A 24,397-nucleotide genomic window follows, 5' to 3' on the forward strand; every position below is an offset into this window, starting at 1 on the left:
GAGGCCTGACCAGCAGTCAGAGCATTGCTCTGGATGGCCCAGCCTCTGTGTGCGCACACTTATTATGCATGCATTGTGTCAGTTTTTGTACCAGGGTTTTGGGGTTGTTTTGTTGTTTTTGATTGGGTTTTTGTTGTTGTTGTTGTTTTTTGTTGTTTTTTGTTGTTTTTTGGGGGGAGGGGTTGTTGTTTGTTTTTGATTTTTTTGCTACCAGCAAATTCTGGTAGCAAATTTTGGTCCTGTGCTGCAAATTTGCAATGGAGGCCATGTTTAAATGTTCACTGTGTGCAGTTTGTGGTGTCACATGCCCGGAACATTAAAACATGCCCCACACTGCAAATTTGCAGCATAGGGGAAAATTTTGCTACCGGGAAATCCCGGTAGCAAAGAAAAACAAACACAAAAAAAGCAGCAAGGCACATGTGAGAGGAGTGTGTGTTGGCACACACAGAGGCTTGATCCTCCCCCAAAGTGGCTGCTGGCCAGAGTGTCTGCATTCCTTTAGTTGTCCTCCAGCTCTTCCACTCCTCCAGCATGCCTTTAAGCTGGGAGAAGTGGGGAAAAGTCAGTTTCCCTGAAGCAGGGCAATTTGCCCCACACCAACATGCATGTGCAGTGGCGTGCACTGTGGCAAAAAGTAGCAGCACACATTTGAACCACTACTATTTTTGCTTCTGCATGTCCATGCCCCTGCATGTGGGGATGCACCCAAAGAGTCTAAGAACAGACCTTTTATACTTAGGAATACCTAGGGTTTCTTACTTTTTTCATACTGCATTTAAATATATATTTTAAATACTTGTACTGACTGTTAGTCCTCATGACAATGGTCAACTGAGGTCTTGTATAGGGAAGGCATTATATAAATCTCCCATCTAACATCTTTCAGTACAAACCAAATTCTTGACTTCTCAGCTATGTTAGTTATCGACTTTTGTCAATTGGGGAGTGCTAATACTTTCTTAGGTAGCATCCAGACGAGCATGGTGGTGCCACAAACCCATCTATGGCATCACGTACCACACATTCAGGTGTTTCCCATACTGCTGCCCTGCAGTGCAGGAGGATTTTTTTACCCTGGGGGTCAAAAAAACCTGCTTGGAAAAAAAAGCAGGGTGGTGCACATGGCTGCAGCACATGCCACCCAAAACTGGAGCCTGACCCACTGGGGCCACTCTGTGGCTGCCAGCCAGGCTCCCAGGCCCTCGGGACCCCAGGTAAGGCCGCTGGTGCTAGCACAGTTGCTGGACCCAGCTTCCCTTACCCTACCCGAGGTAACCTGCTGTGCACCAGAGTGCACATGGCATGGGTGTTCTCCTGCAACAAAAAGGCTTCTTGTCCCTGGGGAACCAAATGTCCATGTTCATCTGGACATGGCCTTGGATAGGATCATACTTTTTTTTTTTTTTTTTACTGTGATAACTGCCTGAAAAGAACCAGCATTTTGATGATTCTTTCTAGAGTCTCTTACATTCACCTATTCCCAGAAATGTCTTTCAATTTTGTTATATATTTACAGTTTTTACTCTTGTTAATAATTCCAGGGAGATCAACAGAGTCTGACGTAACCTAAACAATAACATTAATACTGAATATGTATAACAAAAAATATTAAACAGTTTATAGACTGAAGGTGAAAGTTTTCATCATTTTTTAGGATGTTCCATCTCTGTTTTCAAAGTCCCTGCACCACCATTGATAAAAAAAATATACAGCTCCGTTTGTTTATTGAAGTCTTTTAGTTTAGTCATTTATGGTTCTGTTTCCTCATAAGCAGTTTCTTTTCCTTTTTTATGGTCCTTTTACTAAAGCCGATTAGAAACCTTCTGATGAAGCAATTCTTAGTCATAAAATGTTGTCTTTTTAAACACAGAACTCTGTGGAAACATATGTAACATTTTTTACTAAGATAAAGGAAGGAATTTCTGATCAAAATGACACTGGCTGGCGGAATGTTCCAGAATAACTAGTAGCCCTATGGTTAGGGTATTCTCCTGGGATGTGGGAAAGTGATTAAAGTCTCTAGTCTAAATGAGGCAAAGTGTGGCCCTGAACCCCTTTTCATCATTCCAGGTAAGCCCCCAAACCATCAGGTAGAGGCTATTCTACTCTTGTTGGAGAGATCCATTTTGCACAATTAAATATTCCACTTTATGCAATTAAATTAAATATTTGTTGGATTGGAGAGAGAGGGGAAATGTTTGAAAAACTGTCTCACCTGAGGGTGAGGTGCTCACCTGGGATGCTGGAGGCCCACGCTCAAGTCACTACTATGTAAGTTAGAGGGCACATCTACACAAGACACTAAATGCACAGTAGACTAATTCTACCGTACACTACTGTGTCAGGGCAAAAGCCCTGCTATTATGCTAATGCACAATTAGTCTATTATACATTGGCATCACTAAAATGGTTTGCACCAGTGCTACTGAGCAGTAGCTCTGGTTACAGCTTATTACAGGCACTAACTTAATGTGCAGTACCTATGGTGCATTAATACATGTGTAGGCATGCCCAGAGAGAAGTAGTGAGCTGTTTTTAGTCCGAAGTCAGGCAGGAGACAGGGTAGATTAGCACTTCATAGAGTAACTAAACGAGATATATAGCATGACCTTTCATGAGCCTGAGCTTATCAAGGTGCTGCATCTGATGAAGTGAGCTCAAATTCATGAAAGCTCATGGTATACCTCTCTGATTTAGTTAGTCTATAGCGTGTGAATCTACCCTATTTTCTGCCTTACTTCAGACTGACACAGCTAACTACCTCTCTCTATCCTGGTTTGTCTATAAGGATCTTCACCTTCACCATGCCAGTCAACTGACGCAGTCACTGGACTATTGGCTGTTCTGTCATTTCCATCCATACCCACACTTCCTGTGAAAAGCTCTGAAAGGGTCTTGGGTTTGTGTTGATGTGGGATGGGAAAAATTTTGAAAATTCCCCACCCACCCCCTTCCAGAATGATTGCCACCTGGTTCTGCCTCTCCCCTTTTTCACTCTAGGTACCTTAAATAAAATTTCACCCCCCACTCTGTGACCCACCATCTGCTCTCTGCCTCTCTCAGCTGATCTGTAGTCCAACATGAACAATGTAATCTGGCTGCTCACAGAGTAAATGAAGTTCAGCCAAGCAATCCTTTATACAATAAGTATAATGTACTGGAAATAGAAGCATATCACTTGGCAAATCAGTGCTGCATCAGAGAGCCCTTTATGAGTACTGTATTCTGAATCTGAAAGCATAAGTCTGCATTACTAATAAATAATAGTATTGTCACAGTGGTAAGTCAAAGTATTGTCACAGTGACTTGATAAATGTAAATGGCAAATCCTTCTGTTGGGTATATCTGGATATACTGTTTAAGAATTCACTGGTATATTCTTAACACTGGTTAAGAATTTATTGATATAAAAACCCTGATATTGATTGTTAGCACCACTTACTACAGTGTAAATGTGTGATATCTGCATTTTAAAACAACCTCGTTTTGTGGAGCCCATATTCCTCTAGCAAGATATAAAGATACATTACAAGGAAAATGATTGAAACATTTAAGATTAAAAGATGGTACCTTTTATTAGACCAACTAAGGAACTGCAAAAAACAATTATCTGTCTTTGCAAGCTTTTGGGCTTGCACCCTTCTTCAGACTGAGGAGAAATCCAAGATGGTAAAAATCCTCTTAGGTAGAAAATAAACTTCATTTTGCACAGGGGAATATTGAGGCTGGATGTCTGTTCCTCTGGATCTGTGACAGTCTGGCGTGAGTTGCTCCTTGATGTGCAGATAAGGCTGCTGTCATCCCTGGAGGTGTCAGATGTCAGGAAGGCAAGGAGGCTCAAAAAATATTTCCTTCTTGTTCATCAGTGAAGCTTATATTTCCAAAATTGGCTAAAATATGGCATCTTTTATGTTTCAGGGATGTATTTGGTAACCGTGTTGGTCTGAGACAAAAAGGTTTTGCATTTCTTCTTGTCTCAGACCAACATGGCCACCAAATACTTCTCTAAGATTAAAAGAGGCACTTTAAGAGACTTTAGAAGTTCTTCAATTACAAAAAAGTTCAGCTAAAAGTCAGTCTGCGTTGTTGTCCTTTTTAAACAGCAGATTAAGAGCAGAGCTGCATTGTCCATCTTCAAGTTGATGTGAGAATCTGCTTTCAAGCCTTGGTGTAATATCTTCAGATGACAAGCATTAGAATCAGTGACTGAGAAGATATTTTAATTTAATACATACCCTTAATCTATGAGCAAATATAAAATATACCATTCACTATTAGATTGTCAAAGTAATTTAGTCATAATTCAATGCTTTTATGAGGCTGGAAGAAAACAGCTGTTTTCACCTAAAGAACACAGAAAATGTAGTCTCACCTAAATAACTCCTTTGTTTTGCCTCCCCATTTCACATAATCAGTAACAGCACTGAATGTAGCCAAAAGTTTACACTATATTTGTGGTACTAATCGTTTCAGATGGTTAGGGCTTTTATTTTACATAAGTGCCTTTGCCTCATTCCTGTGAAAGTAACTAGAACATCCAGGCTAGGTACAGACATTCAGAAAGCCTAAAATTGAATTGATCTAAGTTAGGGAGTTTTCTTTTGGGCTCAGCCATATTGGTCTAGGGCTGTATGGTAGACAGAGGCTTTTGGTTTGAGTCAATACCTTTTATTAGACCATCTTGGAGGTGGGTTGATATTTCTAGCAAGCTTTTGGATAACACAGTATCCTTTTTCAAGCTAAGTGGAGTGCAGAAGGGGGTGACTCCCCTGTGTGTACTGGAGAATCAGCCGGTAGTCTATGCAAGTGGATAAAGCAATTGAACTGCTCTGAGGCCAATCATACATTTCACATGAGGGGAGGATGGAAAGGAAAGAACATTTTGTGTGTTATGGTATGGATACTTGATATGTCTAAGCCCCAACCACACCAGGTACCCATACCATAACCCACAGAAAAAAAGGATACTGTGTTATCCAAAAGCTTGCTAAAAACATCAACCCATCTCCAAATTGGTCTACCAATTTGGAGGTCTCACCTCCAAATATGTTACCAACTCAAACCAAAAAACTTGATCTAAGTTAGGCAGTTTTCTGTAAGCAGTATAAAAACACAATGCACGTTCACCCTTGGGTAGGGCAGAGGGAGGGGGCAAGTCTTCGACTGGGTTCTGCCATTTTTAAAGCAGTCTGTGTTCACTGAACTGTTCTGTTACAAGTATAGACTGGTTTCAGTCACTTATACCAGTACAAGCGCAGTGTCAGTACCTGGCCCGTGACACTTTAATTGGTGGCAAAACCAACTTATAGTCATACTCCCAGGGATTTTCCAGCTTCACTTGGCACATGAAATCTTTCTGCCACTTTATCCTCCTTACCCTGATCAATATAAATATCCATCTGTACTCTTCAGTCTCCTTTTCCCATTTGAACAGTACTGCTGCAGTCACTGGCTAGAACAATTATTCAATTTTGCAACCTTTCTTCATGTGTAGGGCCCAGGGAAATCAGATGTGCCTGCATCAGAGATTTAAGATGAGAAAACACAAAAGTCCCCAGATGTTTAGCCCAGTGAAACAGTGGGAGAGTGCAAATTACTTAGCCTGGAAGGGTCGACAGTTAAACCAAAAATATAGAGCCTCCCCCACTCCCACTGAGAATTTTTTTGAGAAGTTAACACTACTACAGTGCCTATGTAAGGAAACAATACAGTTTCCTGTGATAGATGTACACCAATTGGCCTGTTATCCGTTTTGCTTTTTGAGCTACTTTTTGCTGTAGCCTCATCTGTCAAATATTTTTTAAAAAGCAGCAGAATTTAAATTTACTTGCTCCTATTTGATTTGCAGCTAGCAAGGGACATGAAGGATAACAAGAAGAGTTTCTACAAGTATGTCAACAACAACAGAAAGATCGGGGAAAGTGAGGGCCCCTTACTGAATGGGGAGGGAATCTTGTGAGACAGGATATGGAAAAGGCTGAAGTACTCAATGTCTTTTTTCACCTCAGTCTTCACAGGCAAAGTCAGCTCCCAGACTAGTGCACCTGGCAGCACAGTTTGGGTAGCAGCCAACAGTGGTGAAAGAACAGGTTAGGGTCTATTTAGAAAAGATGGACATATACAAGTCCATGGGGCCAGATAGGATGCACCTAAGGGTGCTGAGGGAGTTGGCTGATGTGATTTTAGAGCTGTTGGCCATCATCTTTGGAAATTCGTAGAGAGGTTCCGGATGATTGGATTGAAAAAACCATAGGGCCCATATTTAAGAAGGAGAAAAAGAAGGATCCAGAGAACCACAGACCGATCAGCATCACTTCAGTCCCTGGAAAAATCATAGAGCAGATACTCAAGGTATCCATTTCTAAGCACTTGGAGAAGAAGAAGGTGATTAGGAACAGTCAGCATGGATTCAGCAAAGACAAGTCTTGCCTGACCTACCTGATTGCCTTCTATGATGAGGTGACTGGCTCTCTAGATGTGGGGAGAGCAGTGGATGTGGTCTACCTTGATTTTTAGCAGGGCTTTGGATATGGTCTCCCACAACATTCTTGCAGGAAATCTAAGGAGGTACAGGCTGGATGAATAGACTGTAAGGTAAATAAAAATAACTGGCTGAAGCATCAGACTCGGAGAGTAATAATCAATGACTGTGTCTAGTTGACAGCCAGTAGAGTGCCTCAGGGGTCAGTCCTGAGGCTGGTTTTGTTCAATGTCTTCATCAGCAACCTGGAAATTGGCATAGTGTGCCAGCAAGTTTGCAGATGACACCAAGCCGCAGGGAGTAGTAGATATGATGGAGGGTAGGGCTAGGATTGAGAGTGACCTAGACAAATTGGAGGATTGGACCAAAAGAAGTCTCATAAGTTTCAACAAAGACAATTGCAAAGTCCTGCACTTAGGACGGAACAATCCCATGTACAAGTACAGGCTGAGGGCTGACTGTCTGGGCAGCAGCTCTTCAGAAAAGGACCTGGGGGTTACAGTGGACAATAAGTTGAATATGAGCCAGCAGTGTGCCCTTGTTCCCAAGAAGGCTAATGGCATACTGGACTGCATTGTTAGGAGTATTCCCAGCAGATCAAAGGAAGTGATTATTCCCCTCTATTCAGCATTGGTGAGGCCACATCTGGAGTAATGTGTTCAGTTTTGGCCTTCCAGTACAAAAAGGATGTGGACAAATTGGAGAGAGTCCAGCAGAGGGCAGTGAAAATGGTTCAGAGTCTGGGGCAGGAGCACATTTCTTATGCGGAGAGGCTGAGAAAACTGGGCTTATTAAGTCTAGAGAAGAGAGGACCGAGAGGAAATTTAATAGCAGCCTTCAACTACCTGAAGGGGGGCTCAAAAGAGGATGGAGCTAGATTGTTCTCAGTGGTGGCAGATGATAAAACAAGGAGCAATGGAGGTTTAGATATTAGGAAGAATTTTCCACTAGGAGAGTAGTAAAACACTAGAACAGGTTACCCAGAGAGGCTGTGGACTCTCCATCCTTGGACGTTTTTAAGACCCAGCTAGATAAAGCCTTGGCTGGGATGATTTAGTTGGGGCTGGTCCTGCTTTGAGCAGGGGGTTGGACTAGATGACCTCTTGAGGTCCCTTCCAACCCTAATTTTCTATGATTCTATAATCCTATGAGTATCTAAAGAAGAAAAGCAGCATATTATTTACTGAATCCATTTCACATAATTTTCTTCAGAAGCTATATTTTATACTTAGTGGTGAAGAGGCAGAAGTGTTAAGCAATGTTAGCTTGTGTATCATTAAATGTTAGTGAATAACTGTATACAGAGAAAGGAGTGATTTCCTCTGGGTGAAACTACTTTAGTTCTTCACTTGTAAGCCAGTCACCTCTACTTGAAATACTATGAGGAAGCTCAGACTTCTGTGTGCACATTTGAAATCTGATATGTTTTCTTATCCATTCTGTTGTCATTTTAATATTATTGAGGGTTAGATTGCTGCTCTAAGTCAAGACGTGAGCTGGAGCAGGAATGATTCTGGCTGACTCAGTGGCAAAATTCCCACTGATTCCATGGGGAATTGCATTAGACCTCATGTCTAGTTAATGAATGAGAATTAAGAATAACATCTGGCAGCACAGAAAGGAAATGGCTTGTGCAGAAAGAGCAGAAAAATGCAAGCATATTAGCTGTTATTTTTTAATGTTGATTTCTGCTATGACTGCCCATTCATTGGCTCTGTTCTGTTCATGCAAGGCCTACATCAGGGTCCCTGTATATCAGGGGTGGTCAAAATATGGCCTGCAGGCCAGATCAGGCCCACCAAGAGATTTTATTTTGCCTGAGGTGGATCCCTCAGCCCTGCCCATCCAAGGCATGGGGTGGGGGGCAGCCTAGGCCAGGGCATGTGTGGCCAGTCCCCCTGCCCTTGGGCACGCAATGATGCTGGGGCAGCATAGTGGCCAGACTAACTTCCTGGCAGCTCCAGGCTGATGCTGCTAGTCTCTGCTGCTGCTGCCAAACTCAACCCTGCTGCCCAGACACCCTGGTCCATATGCCCCACACCCACTGCCAGGGGCACAGGATGAAGTTGGTGGCTGGGTGGGGTCCCCAAGGAGACCAGTCTGGAACCCACACGGCCAAGGCATGCATCTGGGCAGATGGAATAGGGTCATGGGTAGGTGGAGAGCAGCATCCAGTAGTGGGACACGTGGCTGGGGCTGAAGGCTAGGGCCAGAGCTAGGATCGGGATCATGGGGCAGTGACAGCACGAGGCTGGGGCCTGGGGCAGAGCCATGATTTGCTGTCCACATCTCTGTGACAGGCTCTGGTTCCATGGGTGGCAGCACGTAGGGAGTGGATTATGGCTGTGCCCTGGGCTCTGGCCCTGCACTGTCATGGCCCCATAATCCCAATAACAGCTCTGGCCCTGGCCCCCGGACCTGGCCACCTGTCCCACTCCCAGATACCTCTCCCTGCCTGCCTGCAGCCCCAGCCAAACACAGGACAGAGCTACTTAGGTAGTTTTGGTCAGCTGTTGCGGGTTGGGTCAGCATCCCTCCCCCCACCCACCCCCAACAACTCACCAAAACTCCCCCAAGTGATCCTTGGGCCCAAATAATTGCCCACCCCTATTGTACATTCTAAGGCCATGTTGCACTGTGAGACAGGGGCAACTCTCAGGGCCGGGTTTCATGCCAGCCTGCCCACCTGTCTCTATGAGGCAGTCCGCCCAGTCTCACTTGCCACGACTTGTTTCTATAAACTGATGGTGTAACACAGGAAGCTGCCCATTCCCCGCCCCAATGCCAGGGGGCGTTATCTGCAGCTCCAAACCTCCCCTACACCACAGCTCATGCCTCACTGATGGCATCGCAGTTCTTAGCATCTCTGGCCCCACACTGGGCCTCATAATCCTCCAGTCTGGACCCCAACTGGATCCCTCCTATTAGGCAGCCTACTCTGCCCTTATTCTGGGCTGCCTCACTCCCTGTACTCTTCCACTTCTCAGGCATAGCCCCCCGCCAAGACCTTTAGCCACACAGGCCCTGGCCTCACCTCCAAAGCCAGTCAGAACCCCAGGCCCTTGGTTCTGGGCATCCCTAGCGGTGGGCCCCCGGCCCTTTTGACCCTTCTGGTCCTGGTCTCAGCATAGATCAGTTGAGGGTGCCTCAAGTCAGGCTCCTGAGCCTCTAGCCCACTCTCTCACATGGGTCCACCTGCTCAGCCCTACTATGGGGTTACCCACCCAGTTGTGGGAGCTGGGGTTATTAAGGCGCCCCGGCCTACCTTTCACCAGGGAGGTAACTGGCCTGGCATTTCCTGGGGGCTCCCATGCCACCAAGAACCCCACCAGACCACCCATCCCAGTAGGGTGCAGTTTTAGGTCATGTCCAGGACCAAGAGCCTCCAAGCTATCCCCATAAGCTCTTGCCCTTACCTCCTGGATGTTCGTGCTGCAGCTCAGCTAGGCAATATTTCTGCCTGGGCTGGCAGCAGCAGACTGCAGCCTTTATATACTAAATTTTCAAGATGGCTGCTGCCATCAGGCACCTGCTGGATGTCTGACCCAGCCCTTCAAGTGGCAGGGCACCAGCAGTGCCCTGCCACATACTGTCAGCCCAATGTAAAGACAGTTTTTTTAACTGAGAAGCAGGCCCATTAATGTCAGCTAGTGTTCTAAGTTCCCTGCATAGTTTAAAACTCATGATGTCTGCATTAAAATCCACTGTTATACTAGTGCTCTGCAGAAAATCATAATGTGCCACAATTTCTTGTTTTGTATCATGGTGAATACAGCATTCCATAGAAATAAGTACATTCTGCATCAGGGGGAAAAACACAGGCTCTTTTCCAAGATGCTTTGTCCCACTTATATTCAGCCCTTTCCCTTACGATGCAGCATAAACATTTTAATTGATTTTGAAGAGTCTGCTAATCCAACATTAAATAACTTCTACAGTTATTTTAAGTAAATTAATTTTTACTTTGGAGTCATTTATTCAGCATTTCAGTCAGTGTTGTGAGTTGTTTAATTCGTCCTTGATTAGAAGACATGAGTCCTTATGTGGTAGCGTTGGAGTGATACTGTAACTGTAATGGTCCAGGAAATATGTGAGAGGAAAGTGTTTTTGTGGGTAATACCTTTTAGTAGGCGAGCTGCATTGCATGCTTAGGATAGATTGAGACAAGTTTTCAAATGCAGTGCAGTGCAGTGATATGTATTTACCTTAGTAAAACACATAAACAAATGCACTGCATTCAAAAGCTTGTCAATGTCTATCCCACAGGTGGGCAATTATTTTGGGCAGAAGGCCGCTTACTGAGTTTTGGCAAGCTGTTGAGGGCTGCATGGGTAGCCCTGCCCCTTGACAGGTGCCCCTCCCCCTGGCTGCTATCTTGGGATCAGAAGTCTCTCCCCTTACCCCCAGAAGTACTCCTTTCAATGAGGGGTTTTATCATCTTGGAACCAGAAAAATACTAAATTAGGTTCTAAAAAGTGAACATCTAAAACATTCATAAATTTGATTTCAAAAAATATTTTTGTCCTGGTTTACATGTGTTTGTGTACTGTACATAGAGGTGATTGCACAATAGCTTAAAATTAAGTCTTATGCTTGTATATTCTTTGGGGGTGGGTATTGGTTTGTGGGGGGCTGTGGGTGTGTGGGTATGTAGGGTGAGGGAGCATGTGGGTGTGTATGTGGAGTGTGGGTGGGTATGGGGTTTGTGGGGGACTGTGTGGGGGGAGGGTGGCTGGAGTGGGGGGGTGGGGGTCTGCATGTATGGCAGTGCGGGGGGGTGCATGTGTATGGTGGGGTGTACATGTGGGACTAGCCCTATGAACACACACACACTCTGCCCTGTCTATACACACACATGCACACTCTGCCCCTGCCTACACATACACACACACACACATACTGCCTCTGCCTCTGCCTGCATACACACACACACCCCTGGTCCGGTCATGTAGCTGGAAGCCACGTGGTACTGGAGCAGGGCAGGGGCAGGAAGCAGGGAAGTGGCTGGGGGTGGGCAGGGCTGGGCTTCTGCGTCCTGCTGCCAGCTCCCCCTGGGTCCTACTATCCCTGGTTCTTGTCCTCTTTGATAGGCAGCCAGAAGCAGATAAATATTTTAAAAAAATTTTAGGGGTCCTACAGGCCGGATAGAATGGCCTGGCAGGCCGGATCTTGCCCGCGGGCTGTATTTTGCCCGCCCCGGTCAAGCCTAATCATGCAGTTTTATGTGTCTTTCTAAGATACATCCTTGCATGAAGTCAGGCAGAAGGCAAAGTAGAGGTGCACCTTGAAGTGAACTGTGACTCATGAAAGCTTATGCATCTCTGATTCAGTTAGTCTGTAAGGTGCATCTATACCATGTCTTCTGCCTGTTATACTCAGTTCTGCCATTGCCTTTAGCAGGTTCCAGATCCAAGGTAACTGGAGTCAATGTAAAGACTCCCATTGACATCAGTGGACTTTGGGTTAAATCCTAGGACCAGAATTGGACCCTTTAAGGGCTTTTTTTCCTTTCTGCTGTAAATGCCCTTCCTTGACACTATTGCAGCTGTTGAAAATGCAAGATTTTCTTCGAACCCCTGATACTGACAAGTGACAATTTATATTTTTAATTAACAAACATACTTTGCCTCTAAAACCAGCCATAAGAAGTCACTCACTAGCATAAATTGTTTGTCAGCCTCATAAAATATTCAAGACACTAGATTTCTTTTATTTGTAATAGAAATCAATCAGAATAATGAGAAAAATATCCCAGTTGTGGGCAGAAAGAGCATTGAGATTTTGCTTTAAAGGGAAATCATGTGAAGTGTTTTATTACACTTTTTTTCTTTTAAAAAAATGATCATTACCTTTGGGAATTTTAATGTGCTAGGTGATATTTGAGCTGGCTGAGAACACTGCTAACTTACTCAGTTATTCATGAGTAGGGCCTGGGTTAAATTGTGGGCCCAGCTCGTGACATGATAGCTCCTTTAATTTTGGAGTTCCCCTGTGTGGCCCCCTGCCACTGATTGGCCTGTTGGCCCCAGCTCTCACCACTTGTTCCTGATGGCCAGGAGGGGAAGACCATGGTTTTACATATGCTGTAGTTTTTGCCTCCCACTGCTTGTTGCTGACCAAATGGGAGGCAAAAACCATAGCATATTTAAGATTGCTGTTTTAGCCTTCTGGCTATCAGGAATGAGCTGCAAGACCAATGGGGGGCCCCTTTGCTGATCAGCAGTGGGGGTGGGATGCTTGGGGGGACCCCAAGATTAAAGGAGCCACCAAACCGTGACTAGGCCCAGGATTTAAATCAGGCCCTATTCATGAGTGAGTGACTTGTAAAATCCATTATGTATTTCAGCATGCATTTCAGTTATTAACTTGCATATACTTGTATTGCAAAGGCTTTTTTGTCCCATGCATGCCTTGAAAATGTTTGCTCCTGTTCTCATAGTATGGGAGAGATGATGAAAGGATGACATTTTTACCCAAGTGAAAAATACAGGGCTGTATTATCCCAGATGTTTACTGCTCCCACAGCTGACAGAAAACCTTATGCATTTGTATCCACAGTAACCCAGAGATGGATAACAAATTAATTTTTTGCCTTTTCCTCTGCTTTGGCTGGGGCCTCTATTGCCAGATCCAGCTGATCCCCTAACAACTATAGAGGCAGAGGCAATAATTCACAAAGCGTAGGGCTGTTTGCTTGGAGGCTGTGATGATTTTTGGAAATGTTACAATTTGACTTTGTGAACTGCCTGCATCCTTACGTCGTATAACTATCTATTACTGCATACTCCTTAATAGTCCCTTATCTCATGAATGGAAAGAGCATTTATCATTCAATAGATCAATTATGAATGAATGTCAGTGCCTGAACAAATTTTCTCCAACCTCTGTAGGAGGAGCTGGCATTCAGGCAGTGGAAGGCAAAAGAACAAAAACCCCAGGTTTTAATATTGGATCTTAAATTGCAGAACCTGAAGGTGCCTGTACACGAGTACAGAGGCTGCTCTGATACACTATAATTCTAGCACATCTGTAATCATCATGCTCCACCCAGCCTCTGCATCTCATGTATCAGCATCTCCGCACTTCAAAATGGTAGCGGGGGCGCTTGAACTAATGCTCATCGAACAAGTTTTAGTTCAAGCACACCTGCTACCGTTTTGAAGCACAGGGACACTGATACACAAGATGCTGAGGATCTTTAATCAGAGCGACTCTTAGAGCCACTCTAATTAAAGAGCCCCCTTCCCCACCCCCGCCCACACACACCACCACCACCCCCAGAACATGTGTAAAAGTGCCCTGAGAGATTTGGGTCAGAGGGACACACAGTGGCAGAGAGACAAACTTGAGCAGAGCCGGGGGAGGTGGGGGGAGTAATCATACTGGAGGGGCTCTGTTTAACTGGAAAACCAGCTCAAGAAGAAGGAAACTGTGCCTGGCTACTCAGAAAAAAGATAGTATGCTTGATACAATGAGAAGAAACTTTGCAGGAGGGAATGGGCATCCTGGACTACTTAAAGGACCCTGGCTCTCACTCCAAGAAAACTTAAATGTGGAAGGTAAAATAAGAAATATTTTTAGGGGTGTGTTTTCCTGTCTAGAGTTGGATAATTCTTGTTTGACGAATGGTGGGTTTTTCGGTTTCTAACAAAGTCTCTATATCTGTTTGCTCCAACTGTCAAGTGTGCCTGATTGAGATACTAGAGTGCCCATTGGGCTCTACCTGTGAGAAAGGGTAGGCTCAAGCTATTAGGAGTCAGCACTGGTCTTGAGGGTCTCATCCAGCTGGGCTGTGAGATCCCTTTTCTTTGATGGAAAGATACAGTCCAGGCTCAGAAAAGTGTGCCAGAGGTGCCAAGGAAAGAGGCAGGGCTGCAGCCTACAGAGACCCAGCAAAGCTTAAGAGCACATAGGCTTAGCATGGTGGCAGCTGGGGAAGGTTTACGAGGGATATTGGGCAGAGGCTCCCTGCCTTTACATGGGATTCATAAACTCTTAGGTTTTCTGGCCTAAGTTAGATGCCAGTCAGCCTTACAGACACTCCACCTCAATTAGTGTTTATATTTTGGTCTCAACTGGACTTCCACACAGTTCATACCATATTCCTTTTATTTGTTCCATGAGGCCATATATTTGCTAAATACATACTATAAATGTTAAGATGTCTGTCCTGTTACGTTTAATATGCTTCAAATTATCAGCAGAGATGCATTAGAGGATTGTTTGGGGGGGAGTGAAAGTGAAAAGTTGCATAGAGGTCAAAGGTGTCTTAAACACCCCCTACCAAGCAAGCCTATATTTTAATGAGCAAAATAATGATTCTCTTCTCTCCTCCATATGTACATCTAAATCCCATTAATAAGAGTGAGAGCTATAAACTCAATCCTACTGTCCTAAGGCATATTTAAGCCTAACGAGATAGAGGGGTACAGCTTCTATTCTTGTATAAGCATTAGGCCTGAACCCACAGAGAGAGAACAACAGACAAAATATTAGGGAAATTGCCAGGGTGTTTTTTTTTCTTTCAGTAACTTAAAAAAGGATGGTGCAATATAATGTCCTGCATCCTGATTTATCTGAGGGTTTGGGTTTATATAATCTGGGGTAGCTAGGATGACAGTGATCCATATTGTTCACTGTTATATATTGGAATAATACTAGTTAATATTTGTTACTGGAAACCTCTTGCCAAATGAGTTACATCTATTTTGTAGTATATGTTTGCTTTGTAATTTATAGTATCTTAAGAAAATATTGTCATCTTCAAACCCTGCTGCATTTTTTGCCCTAAATTGACAGGCTGTATGTAGACAAGAGAAGTATTTCTCCTTCAACTATGCCTTTAGTGCAGGGGTGGGCAAAATGTGGCCCGGGGGCCAGATGTGACCTGCCAGGCCATTCTATCCAGCCCATGGGGCCCCTAAAAAATTTAGAAAATTAATATTTATCTGCCTCTGGCTGCCTATCATGCGACCCTTGATGGCTTGCCAAAACTCAGTAAGTGGCCCTCTTTCCCAAATAATTGCCCACCCCTGCTTTAGTGGCTTTTCTTTTAAGGAAGACACAATGACCACATACAGATATTCACTATCCCAGGAAAAACTCTCTGGGAGTGATTAAACCCCAGTTGTTCCCATGTTATTTTTCATTTGGAGTGGCCATTTTTACTCTGGGAGAAAAAGCCTGATTATCTGTACACTTTTGGTTTCTGAAAGTCTATATGAGTCCTGTATTTTAGGCACACAGGATCCTGTGAACAGCTTCTTAGAAGTTTTTATAGCTGGTGTTTATTTGAGTTAGAAATTTTAAGACATGTAAATTGTTCAGAAAATTTGTACCTTATTTTTTGGTACCTGAAAATGTGCGTTGGAATTTTGGCTTAAGTGTTCTCTCTGTGTAGTATAATATCCTGTTCTCTGCTTTAAGGCCAAAATGAATAAAATATCTACCATAATATTAGCATCCACTGAAGCTAGCTTCCATTGTGAAAAGCTACAGCCCTTATGCATGCATAAGTCTCAGTGAATTACATTTTTATTTTTCTCATGCATCATACACTGAAGGATCACAGATTGGGATCAGACTAAGTTCTTCTCTTAATAAAGGCTCAAGTCAGTAAAAGTTTGTAACAAAAGTATGTACAAGTCCAGTAAAATACACATTATATCAGCTGATCAACAAATTAAAACAAATATCCAATAACTGTTAATGACATGGCTAGAAACACTTACTGTAAAGGGTTAAGAAAAATGGGTGTGCTACGTTGAAGAAGCTGTCGAGCACTACACTGTTATATGGACTGCTTTTATAATATGGAGCCCATGCAGTAAAGATAGTTTCATCATGGCTTCCTAATAGAGGTGCACTGATCGAGATTTTGGGGGCAGATACCGATAGCCAATTTTTAAGGAGGCATGTCGGCCAATACTGATCTGATTTCCAGTGCAGCTGCATGCAGCTGGTAAGTCTGTTGTGGTGAAAAAGGAGAGGGGAGGTAAGGGTCGTGGGGGTGAGGGGGGGCGCGATTTCCAATATAGTCGAAAGACCCCTGTGTTGAGGGAGAGAGTGGGGCTGGGGTAGGCACTGCGCACCTGGGGCGGGGCAGGCACAGGACGGAGCCGTGGCTTGTCCAGGGCAGGGCGTGGCTCCCACCACTGCTCTCGCTACTCATCCGAGAGGGCATGGGGGGGCATATGCCCCTGGATCTGTGCAGGGCAGGGTAGGCTGGGGCCAGGGACTGCATTGTGCTACGCTCGGGTCAGGTGGTGGTGGCACTAGGAGGGGGGCTACGGGGAGGGGCTCAGCCACCCCTAATTTCACCGTAGTTTCCCCAGCCCACTCCATGTAGATCTGGGGGTACACGCCCCCTCTCCCCCATGCCCTCCTGAATGATCAGCGGGAGCAGCGGTGGGAGTTGCCGGCTGAGTAGATGAGCCACGCAAGTCTCTTCCCCCTCCCCCCCCACCACACCAGACTTACCAGCTGCACGCAGCTGTCCATGCCGCCAGGCTGTGCTGCAGCTGTGTGCACATACTGTTGTTCCCCTTTCATGCACAGAATGAAGTAATTCCTTGTCTTCTCCCCTTTTCTCATGCCAGATTATTGTAGGAGTTCTTCTGCTGTACTACCTGCTTGGAATCAGTGCCTTAATTGGAGCAGTAGTAATCATAGTGCTTGCACCTGTCCAGTACTTTGTGGCAACAAAGCTTTCACAGGCCCAGAGAAGCACATTAGTAAGTATGTTCAGATGCTACATGTAATCTGGCATGTACATATATGCATTTAGATCTCAAAGATAGGCATATGGCATTGACCAAATACAGGCAGTCATATATTTGTAACATTCAAGGACATCAGAGGAAGGTTGAGAAAGTGATAGTCTCAGTTAGGAAAGAAACATCTTATTTTACATTTAAGCAGGTATTTATTTCTCTTTACAACAGATAACATGTTTGATTGTTCTCCTTTCCTGTCTTACAAATTTATGTGAAGTCAGTGATCATTACGTTGACTTGAAATGTTATTGACCTCAGTGGGCATTTTTACATATGCAAGCACCACAGCGCCAGGCACTTTTCAAAGCGCCCGGCACTGCATCACTTCCAGTTGTATAAGTGACAAAATGTATGTCAGCACTGAGAAAATGGCAGCAGCACACTTTTGAACTAAAACACATAGAAAGTGTTTTAGTTCAAAAGTACACTACCACCATTTTCTGTCCACTGATGCGCATTTCTCCACTTATACAACTGCACACAGTGCAGCGCAGTTTGCATCAGCTCGCATCTGGATCTCTGGCGCATCACGGGACAAAAAGGTATGTGTATATAAATGCCCATTAGCAACAAATGCTCCTTCCATACACACACAACCCAAGTAAATGGGCCTTGTAGAGGGATCTCACTGCAATATATGGGGAGGAAGAATCCTCTAGTATGATCCAGAGCCAAGGCAGTGTAGCTGTGCAAACCACAGTGATTACTTTATGAGAAGCAAGGCCTTTTTTAGTTATATCTTTTATTAGTGCAGTATAGTTGGGAGAGTTGTAAGATAAGCACAAAGTGTGTTTCCTCAGGTCTGGGAAAGAAGCAGGTGCAGCCTAAGCTAAATAGCAGATAAGACAGTGGCTCATCCCAGTAGTATCTGAGCAACCATGGATTGCCCTTGGAAAAAAGGCACAAGAAACAGTATGCATATACAGTTAAATGCATCAGTATTAGTGTATTGTATGATAGTCTTTGTGGTCATTAGCTTCAATTAAAACTATTTATTTCAATGTCAGCAATTACTAAGAATTATTTTAAGTGGGAACATATTTAAACAGTGAAAATCCCAGCAAATGTGTTGCACTCTACAAGTCATTCCAACTCTTGGATGTGACTAAAAGCCAATCTAGACATGGGATTTTCAATAATTACTATGCTTTTAGGAGTGCAAGTGCCACGGCCTTTCACTTAGATGCATTAGAACATTTTGTCCCTACAAGAGGAAAGCTAACTAGGCAGCTAAATATTATTGACTGATTACCTGATGTGTTAAGGACTGCAAGCCGCTTACAGTGTGACATAGATCCCGTCTTAAAATTAATTTATATGTACTTGTATGTTAATTTATATTTATACAGGAATACTCCAATGAGAGACTGAAGAAGACAAATGAGATGCTTCGAGGCATTAAACTCCTTAAACTCTATGCCTGGGAACACATCTTTCACAGCAGTGTGGAAGAAACCCGGTTAAAAGAAATGACTAGCCTCAAGGCCTTTGCTCTTTATACCTCCATATCGAGTAAGTTGCCTCCCTTGCTGATAAGCTAATATGCTAGTACGTAATTGCATACTGATGAGTTTACTGTTTCTCAGCTGATTTAGGGTCTGATTCTATATTCCTTCCATTTAATTCAGTAGAATTTTGCTAGTATGAGGAATATATAACTGAATATGGAGGCCAGGGTGAGTGAACGATTGGATGGTAGCCTGAGAGAAAGCCACCAGTGGGGAGAAAGTGCTGTGTGACATTTGTCACCCAGCTTTGCCATTACTCCCCAGTTGTCTCCAGCATTACTCTCCATTTGTCCAGTCTTGGGTCTTGCTTGAGTGGAGACTGCCAACTGTTTGGTGGTAGTTTGGATACATGTACAAATGAGATGAAAGATGAGAGCGCTGGGTTTATATTTATTTATTTATTATCTAAACTGATATTTGTACAAAGGTCTTGAAAGAAGTGGAGTTGTCTGTAGAGCACAGAAAGGGGGTGTTAGAGTTGGGAAGACCAGGTGCCAAAGGTAAAGCAGAAATACTTAGGCTTTTCTAGAACAGTTCATATCTGGGCATTGTCTGACTGTGTATCCTGAGGATTGTACAAACTTCCTATCATCCTAAACTGGGAGTAACAGCTCCTTTGATGTTTTACTTGTGATTCATAGGAATTTTTCCTGTGAGTGATAAAAACTGCCAAAATTTAGAACCCCAACAGGAGGCAGAACTGAAGCTGTGGTTTGTTTTCGCTTAAACAAAATGAGTAGCTGTGAGGTTACACAGGCTTAGAAGGTTTCATTACAAAACATGGGTGATTTTCCATGGGATTCTGGCATTATGGGAAGTGAAGCAGTAAGAATTTAAAAAGTGTCAATGTTCCAGACTTTCCTGCAAAAAAAACAGAGTAACCAATCACCAATCTAAGCCATTCAGGCTGCTTACAGATATAAAAAAGCAAAACAAAACAAAACAGCACTTTAATCTCAGCATGTCCCTGCACCAAGCCCAGTACATGCCCAGAACAGGCATCATGTTGGTTTGACATGGCTCACAGATCGGATCGGGAACTTCAGCTGGGCTTTTTTGGTGCTTTTATCTGATAGCTGATCAAATCGGCTATTAGAGAAAAGCGCCAAAATGCCCCACTGAAGTGCACAGTCTATACAGATGCTGCGGAGTTGAGTTGAACTAACCCGCTGCCTCTTCCAGTAAAGTGCTTTTTTTTCCCTACGTCTGTCAGCAGCCATTTATTTTCCCCGCCTCAGCTCTCAGTCTGTGTCATTCCAAGAACAAAGTACTTTTGACAGATCTGCACTGTCTGAACCCAAAAGTAAATTTATCCTCAGAAACATATACCACATACTCACATGATTAAAATATAAAAAACAGATGAGCAAACAAGCAAAAGCAGTAACTGCATAATCATTACAATTATTTCCTTGAAAGAAAGTCATTTAAAATTTGAGACCTGGAATGAACTTGTGGTCTTACTGAGATCAACCACAAGCATAGCTACAAGCATACCTACCCTTATAGCCAAGTCAGTCAGTTACTTCCCAGATTTGATCTTATGTTGCAGCTAGGCAGTCTGCAAAAGGCTAGGGAAGGGGTCAGCAACTCCTAGCACATGTGCCAGAGCATGGCACATAAGGTAATTTTGTTCAGCCTGCCATAGCTGGCCCAGGCTCTGGGCAGCTGCTGCTGGGCACAGAGTCTGGGTGCTCGCAGCAGATAACCCATGCATGCCTCTGGGAGTATGGTGGAGGAGAGGCCTGGGGCAGCACAACCCTGGCCCCTCTCCTGCCATCTGCCCAGAAGTGTGCATGCAGCTGCTGCTGACAGAGCCAGTGCCGGTGCTGCACAGCTCAGTGCAGCTGCTTGCAACTTGTTAGCCACCTGCTGCAGCTACCCAGAACTTGGGCCAGCTGTGGCAGGAAGCTGGAAGGCTGCAAACAGCTGCACTGGGCTTCAGAGCCTTTGGCTGGGTTCCATGGCAGCCGCAGCTGCACACACACCTCCTCCAGGCAGATGGGGGACGGGCCAGGTTTGCGTTGCCCCAGGCCCCTCCCAAGCCATCCACCCAGAGGCACGCATACAGCCACCACCAGCAATAAGGATCAAAACCCTCAAGACTCCCCTGTGGTCTGTCTCTGCCATGCTAAGTTGGAGCATGGGTCAGGGTTGGGGTGTTTTTGGCACTTCAGCCAAAAACATTGCAGACCCCTGGGCTAGGATCTATCTTCTGCTGGATTTCCTGTTCAGACATGTACAAACTAACAAACAAAAAACCCCAACAACATTAGGAGTCAAGCAAACAAATCAGTCAGTATATCCAGCAATACACATTTACATCAGGCAAACTTTGCACAGGTCTTTATCAAAAAGTCCTGTATCAAAATGTTTTCAAATTTCAAACAAAATATGATATACAGAAGGAAGGTGTCCAGCAAAGTGAAGGACAAGCAAAACAGTAAAATTTTCTCAAAAAAAAAGTTAAACAGTATTGTAAGCAGCTCTAACCGTAATGTTTTGATATGTAAAGTTAACCTTAAATTTCCAGCCTTTTAAACATGTGTGGGGTTTGGTTGGTTGGTATTTTTTGCTGCGGGCATAGTAGGCGTTGTAGGTAGGGAGAGATGAGGAAATTACTCTTAAGGGGTGTTTTTTCTCTCAAGTAACTGGTGAATATATATGACCTTCACTCAGTTTTAACAAGTATTTTCAAACATACGCTCTCTACAATAAATTTGAGTTGTATATTAAATAAAATTGACAACATTTTTAAAATGCATAAAACTTTCAAGAAAGGAATGAATACATTCCAGATTCATTCAAGATCTATTTATGAAAACTAGAAGGATAGTCTTAAAATGTCTATCCAGCAGCACATTAAATCCTTCAGAGAGTTCATGTCCAAAAAAGGCTAGCCAAAGAGTGAGCCAAAACTGTTTGAGGGTCAAATGAGGACAATCCACTCCAGATAAAATAACTTGGGAATATTTTAACTGTCTGAACTTTGACAATGCCTAGTGACAGAAAGGACTGGCATAGATATAAATAACATTTGTGGTTATACTTTTTCTATTAGTGTTCCAGGCACTACTGATATTTTCCTAAGATAGGTACAATGAAGTTTCTCATAATATGCCTAACTCACCTCCTAAAAGAGACGTATTAAAGCAGTACAGTATTCAGTAATGGCAGCAAGTAGAGTACTTTTGCCGTTCATCCTTGTTAACTGCTGTAGAACTAGCATAGCTAGTATCTGATCCCAGATAGGCCTCATCAGCCATCTTTGGTCACATAGATAAGACAGTTATGAAAGACAATCATCCTCGACTGTAAGGGATCGCTGAAGAAGGCCTTTACGTTACAGTAGTTGGCTGAGGAGGGTGACACAATTCATAATTCAATTAGTGACTCTTAACATTTAATAGAAAATATACAAATGACATATGCATGATCTTCCTTAGATCATTGTTTTATTACAATGGAAAATCTGATATTTAATTTAGAAAAAGGAATAATTTAATTTAGGAAGTCCATAGGGGAAAAAAGAATCTCTTTCTCTCATATTTAGGCAGGGAATAAGGCTAGGCAAATCAAAGGTCAAGTAAATGTGGTTGACACTTAACTGCATACCATCGTAGGTTGAGATAGATGAAAAGCAGCTTATGATATGACTGGAGCTGCCTCACAATCAAGCAGAATTTGTGTTTGCAAATGGATAATTAGTTATTGCAGCATGGTTAATCTGTATGCATGACCCATCTGGAAGTGGACCCCTGTCAGAAATTGTACTTTCTTTATGGTCTTCAACCATCTGTTCTTAATACCCCTATAATCTGTAGTGATTGATGAGTCTGAACCTGTAGCATTAGGACAAGGGAGGAACCCTACTGCTTGAGGACAGGGAAGAAAGCATAGCATGTTATTTTTTGCATTTCAGTAGCAGCTGTAGGCTCAAGCTGAGATCAAAGCTTCATCAGATTTAGAATCTGTACAAATGTACATCAAGACATACCCCTGGTCCCAGAGATACTTACAATCTGAATAGCCAATCCTGACAAATCGAGTATTCATATGCCCTTTAGGCAGGAAGGGAATGATTTGCCACTGTAACTGCGGTGAACAGATCAGCTATACCCAAGATAGATTTTAAATTAGTTAGCACAGATATCAGCAGGATTCCAGACATGACAGTATAGATCTCAGTACAGGTTAATTGCCTGAATGTTTACCCAGCTTCTTTGGCAGGTTTTGCCAATCCATGGTTTCAAGCCAGGTCAGATGCACATACACTATGCAGCAGTTGGGCGCGTCCACACATACAAACATGTGCGCTTGCAGCAGCTCAAATAGAAGCGGTGCAAATTTGCGCCAGGGCTTTTTGCCTCAGTGCACGTGCTTGGACGTGCACTTTGTTGTGGAGCAAATTGTGCCACTTGGGGCAAAATAACCCTGCCTGGCTCCTTCCACAGGGGCAATGGCCTCCACAACAGGGTAACGGTGCCCCAACATGGGGTTTGGCCCCCACACAAGGGCTACAGCCCCCCAACAGGGCTATGGCCCCCACTCAAGGGGTACAGCCCCCCAACAGGGGCCAAATTGCCCCCACAGGGGCTACCACCCCCCCTGCAAGGCCCACATGCCCCACCCCAGCCCCCTGATGACTGCCCCACCCCTCACTCCCCCAGACCCCCCAGTGGCAGCCGCACCCAGCCTCACTCCCCAACTTGCACCCCCAGGCCCCCATGGCTACCCTCACAACCCCAGACACCGTCACTTTAAAAAAACCCCAAAAAACCCAGAAAAAAAATGGGGAAAAAATTCTCTACTTACCTTAGAAGCAGGGGTGGGGGGGCTCTGGGGCCTCCTGGCAGAGCCCCCCCCCCCCCCAGGCAGCACAGGGCAGCAGGGCCTGGACTGGGGATGTTCCTCTGCCTAGCAGTGTGCAGGCGGGGCCCCAGTCAGCCAGACGGCAGCTCCAACTGCCAGTAAGTGCCAGGGGGCGTTTTTTGGTTTTTTTAAACTATGGGGTGAGGGGACAGAGATTGGGGGGGATGGGGCCAGGCAGGGCAGGGTTTAGGGGGGGCTGGGTGGCTGGCAGGGGGAGGGGCCAGGCAAGGAAGTGATCGGGGGCATCAGAGGGGCTGGGGGAGCGGGCAGAACCAGTGGGAGTCCCCCCCACAGTCCCCTCCCCCCTTCTCCAGCCCCCCGACCCCTTACTCACAAGCACTGGAGCCCTGGTGCTGAACATGCGGCCTGGCCTGCTGTGTGTTTCAGCACCAGGTTGAGGAGCCAACCACAGAGACTCTCTGGCAGCCAAAACATCTCTGCAGGGGACACAGCCTCTGGTTGCCTCAGAACACGGTCCGGGACCGTGCCCTGCTCCGCTTTTTTTAGTTTCGGTTTATTTAGACCCCTGGATGTCCAGGGGTCTAATTTTCTCCCCGTGCTGAACATTTTTCGTTCCCGCACGTGCCTCTTGCCCCGCCTCAAAGGGGTTTGAGGCTGGGCAAGAGGCACATGCACCCTTGTCTGGATGCGCCTGTTGAGTTCAAACAACTAACCAAAGGTTGCAGTGGAAGTCTGTGATAGAACTAGGATGGAACCCAAATCTTATGAGGTTTAGGCCACTATCTTAAGGACAAAAC

The 24,397-nt window shown here is 44.5% G+C and overlaps 1 protein-coding gene and 1 long non-coding RNA gene across 5 annotated transcripts in view; one reads left to right on the forward strand and one right to left on the reverse strand.

Annotated features, from left to right (window-relative positions):
• The window catches only part of ABCC8 (ATP binding cassette subfamily C member 8), a 154,203-nt gene that overhangs the window by 42,678 nt on the left and 87,128 nt on the right, over positions 1-24,397 (forward strand). For all 4 annotated transcript variants that reach the window (XM_006277172.4, XM_019477068.2, XM_019477069.2 and 1 more), the window contains 2 exons: positions 17,083-17,217; positions 18,609-18,771. In XM_006277172.4, the coding sequence (XP_006277234.2) occupies positions 17,083-17,217; positions 18,609-18,771 (298 nt within the window). The remainder of the gene's footprint in view (positions 1-17,082; positions 17,218-18,608; positions 18,772-24,397) is intronic.
• On the reverse strand, positions 19,156-22,876 carry LOC109280546 (uncharacterized). Its single transcript, XR_002086914.2, has 3 exons — positions 22,787-22,876; positions 21,898-22,123; positions 19,156-19,628 (listed from the first exon to the last, which is right to left on the reverse strand). It is a non-coding gene; the product is annotated as an uncharacterized LOC109280546 (long non-coding RNA).

This window comes from Alligator mississippiensis, chromosome 2 (assembly GCF_030867095.1).
Source record: "Alligator mississippiensis isolate rAllMis1 chromosome 2, rAllMis1, whole genome shotgun sequence".
In the NCBI taxonomy this organism is placed as follows: domain Eukaryota; kingdom Metazoa; phylum Chordata; order Crocodylia; family Alligatoridae; genus Alligator; species Alligator mississippiensis.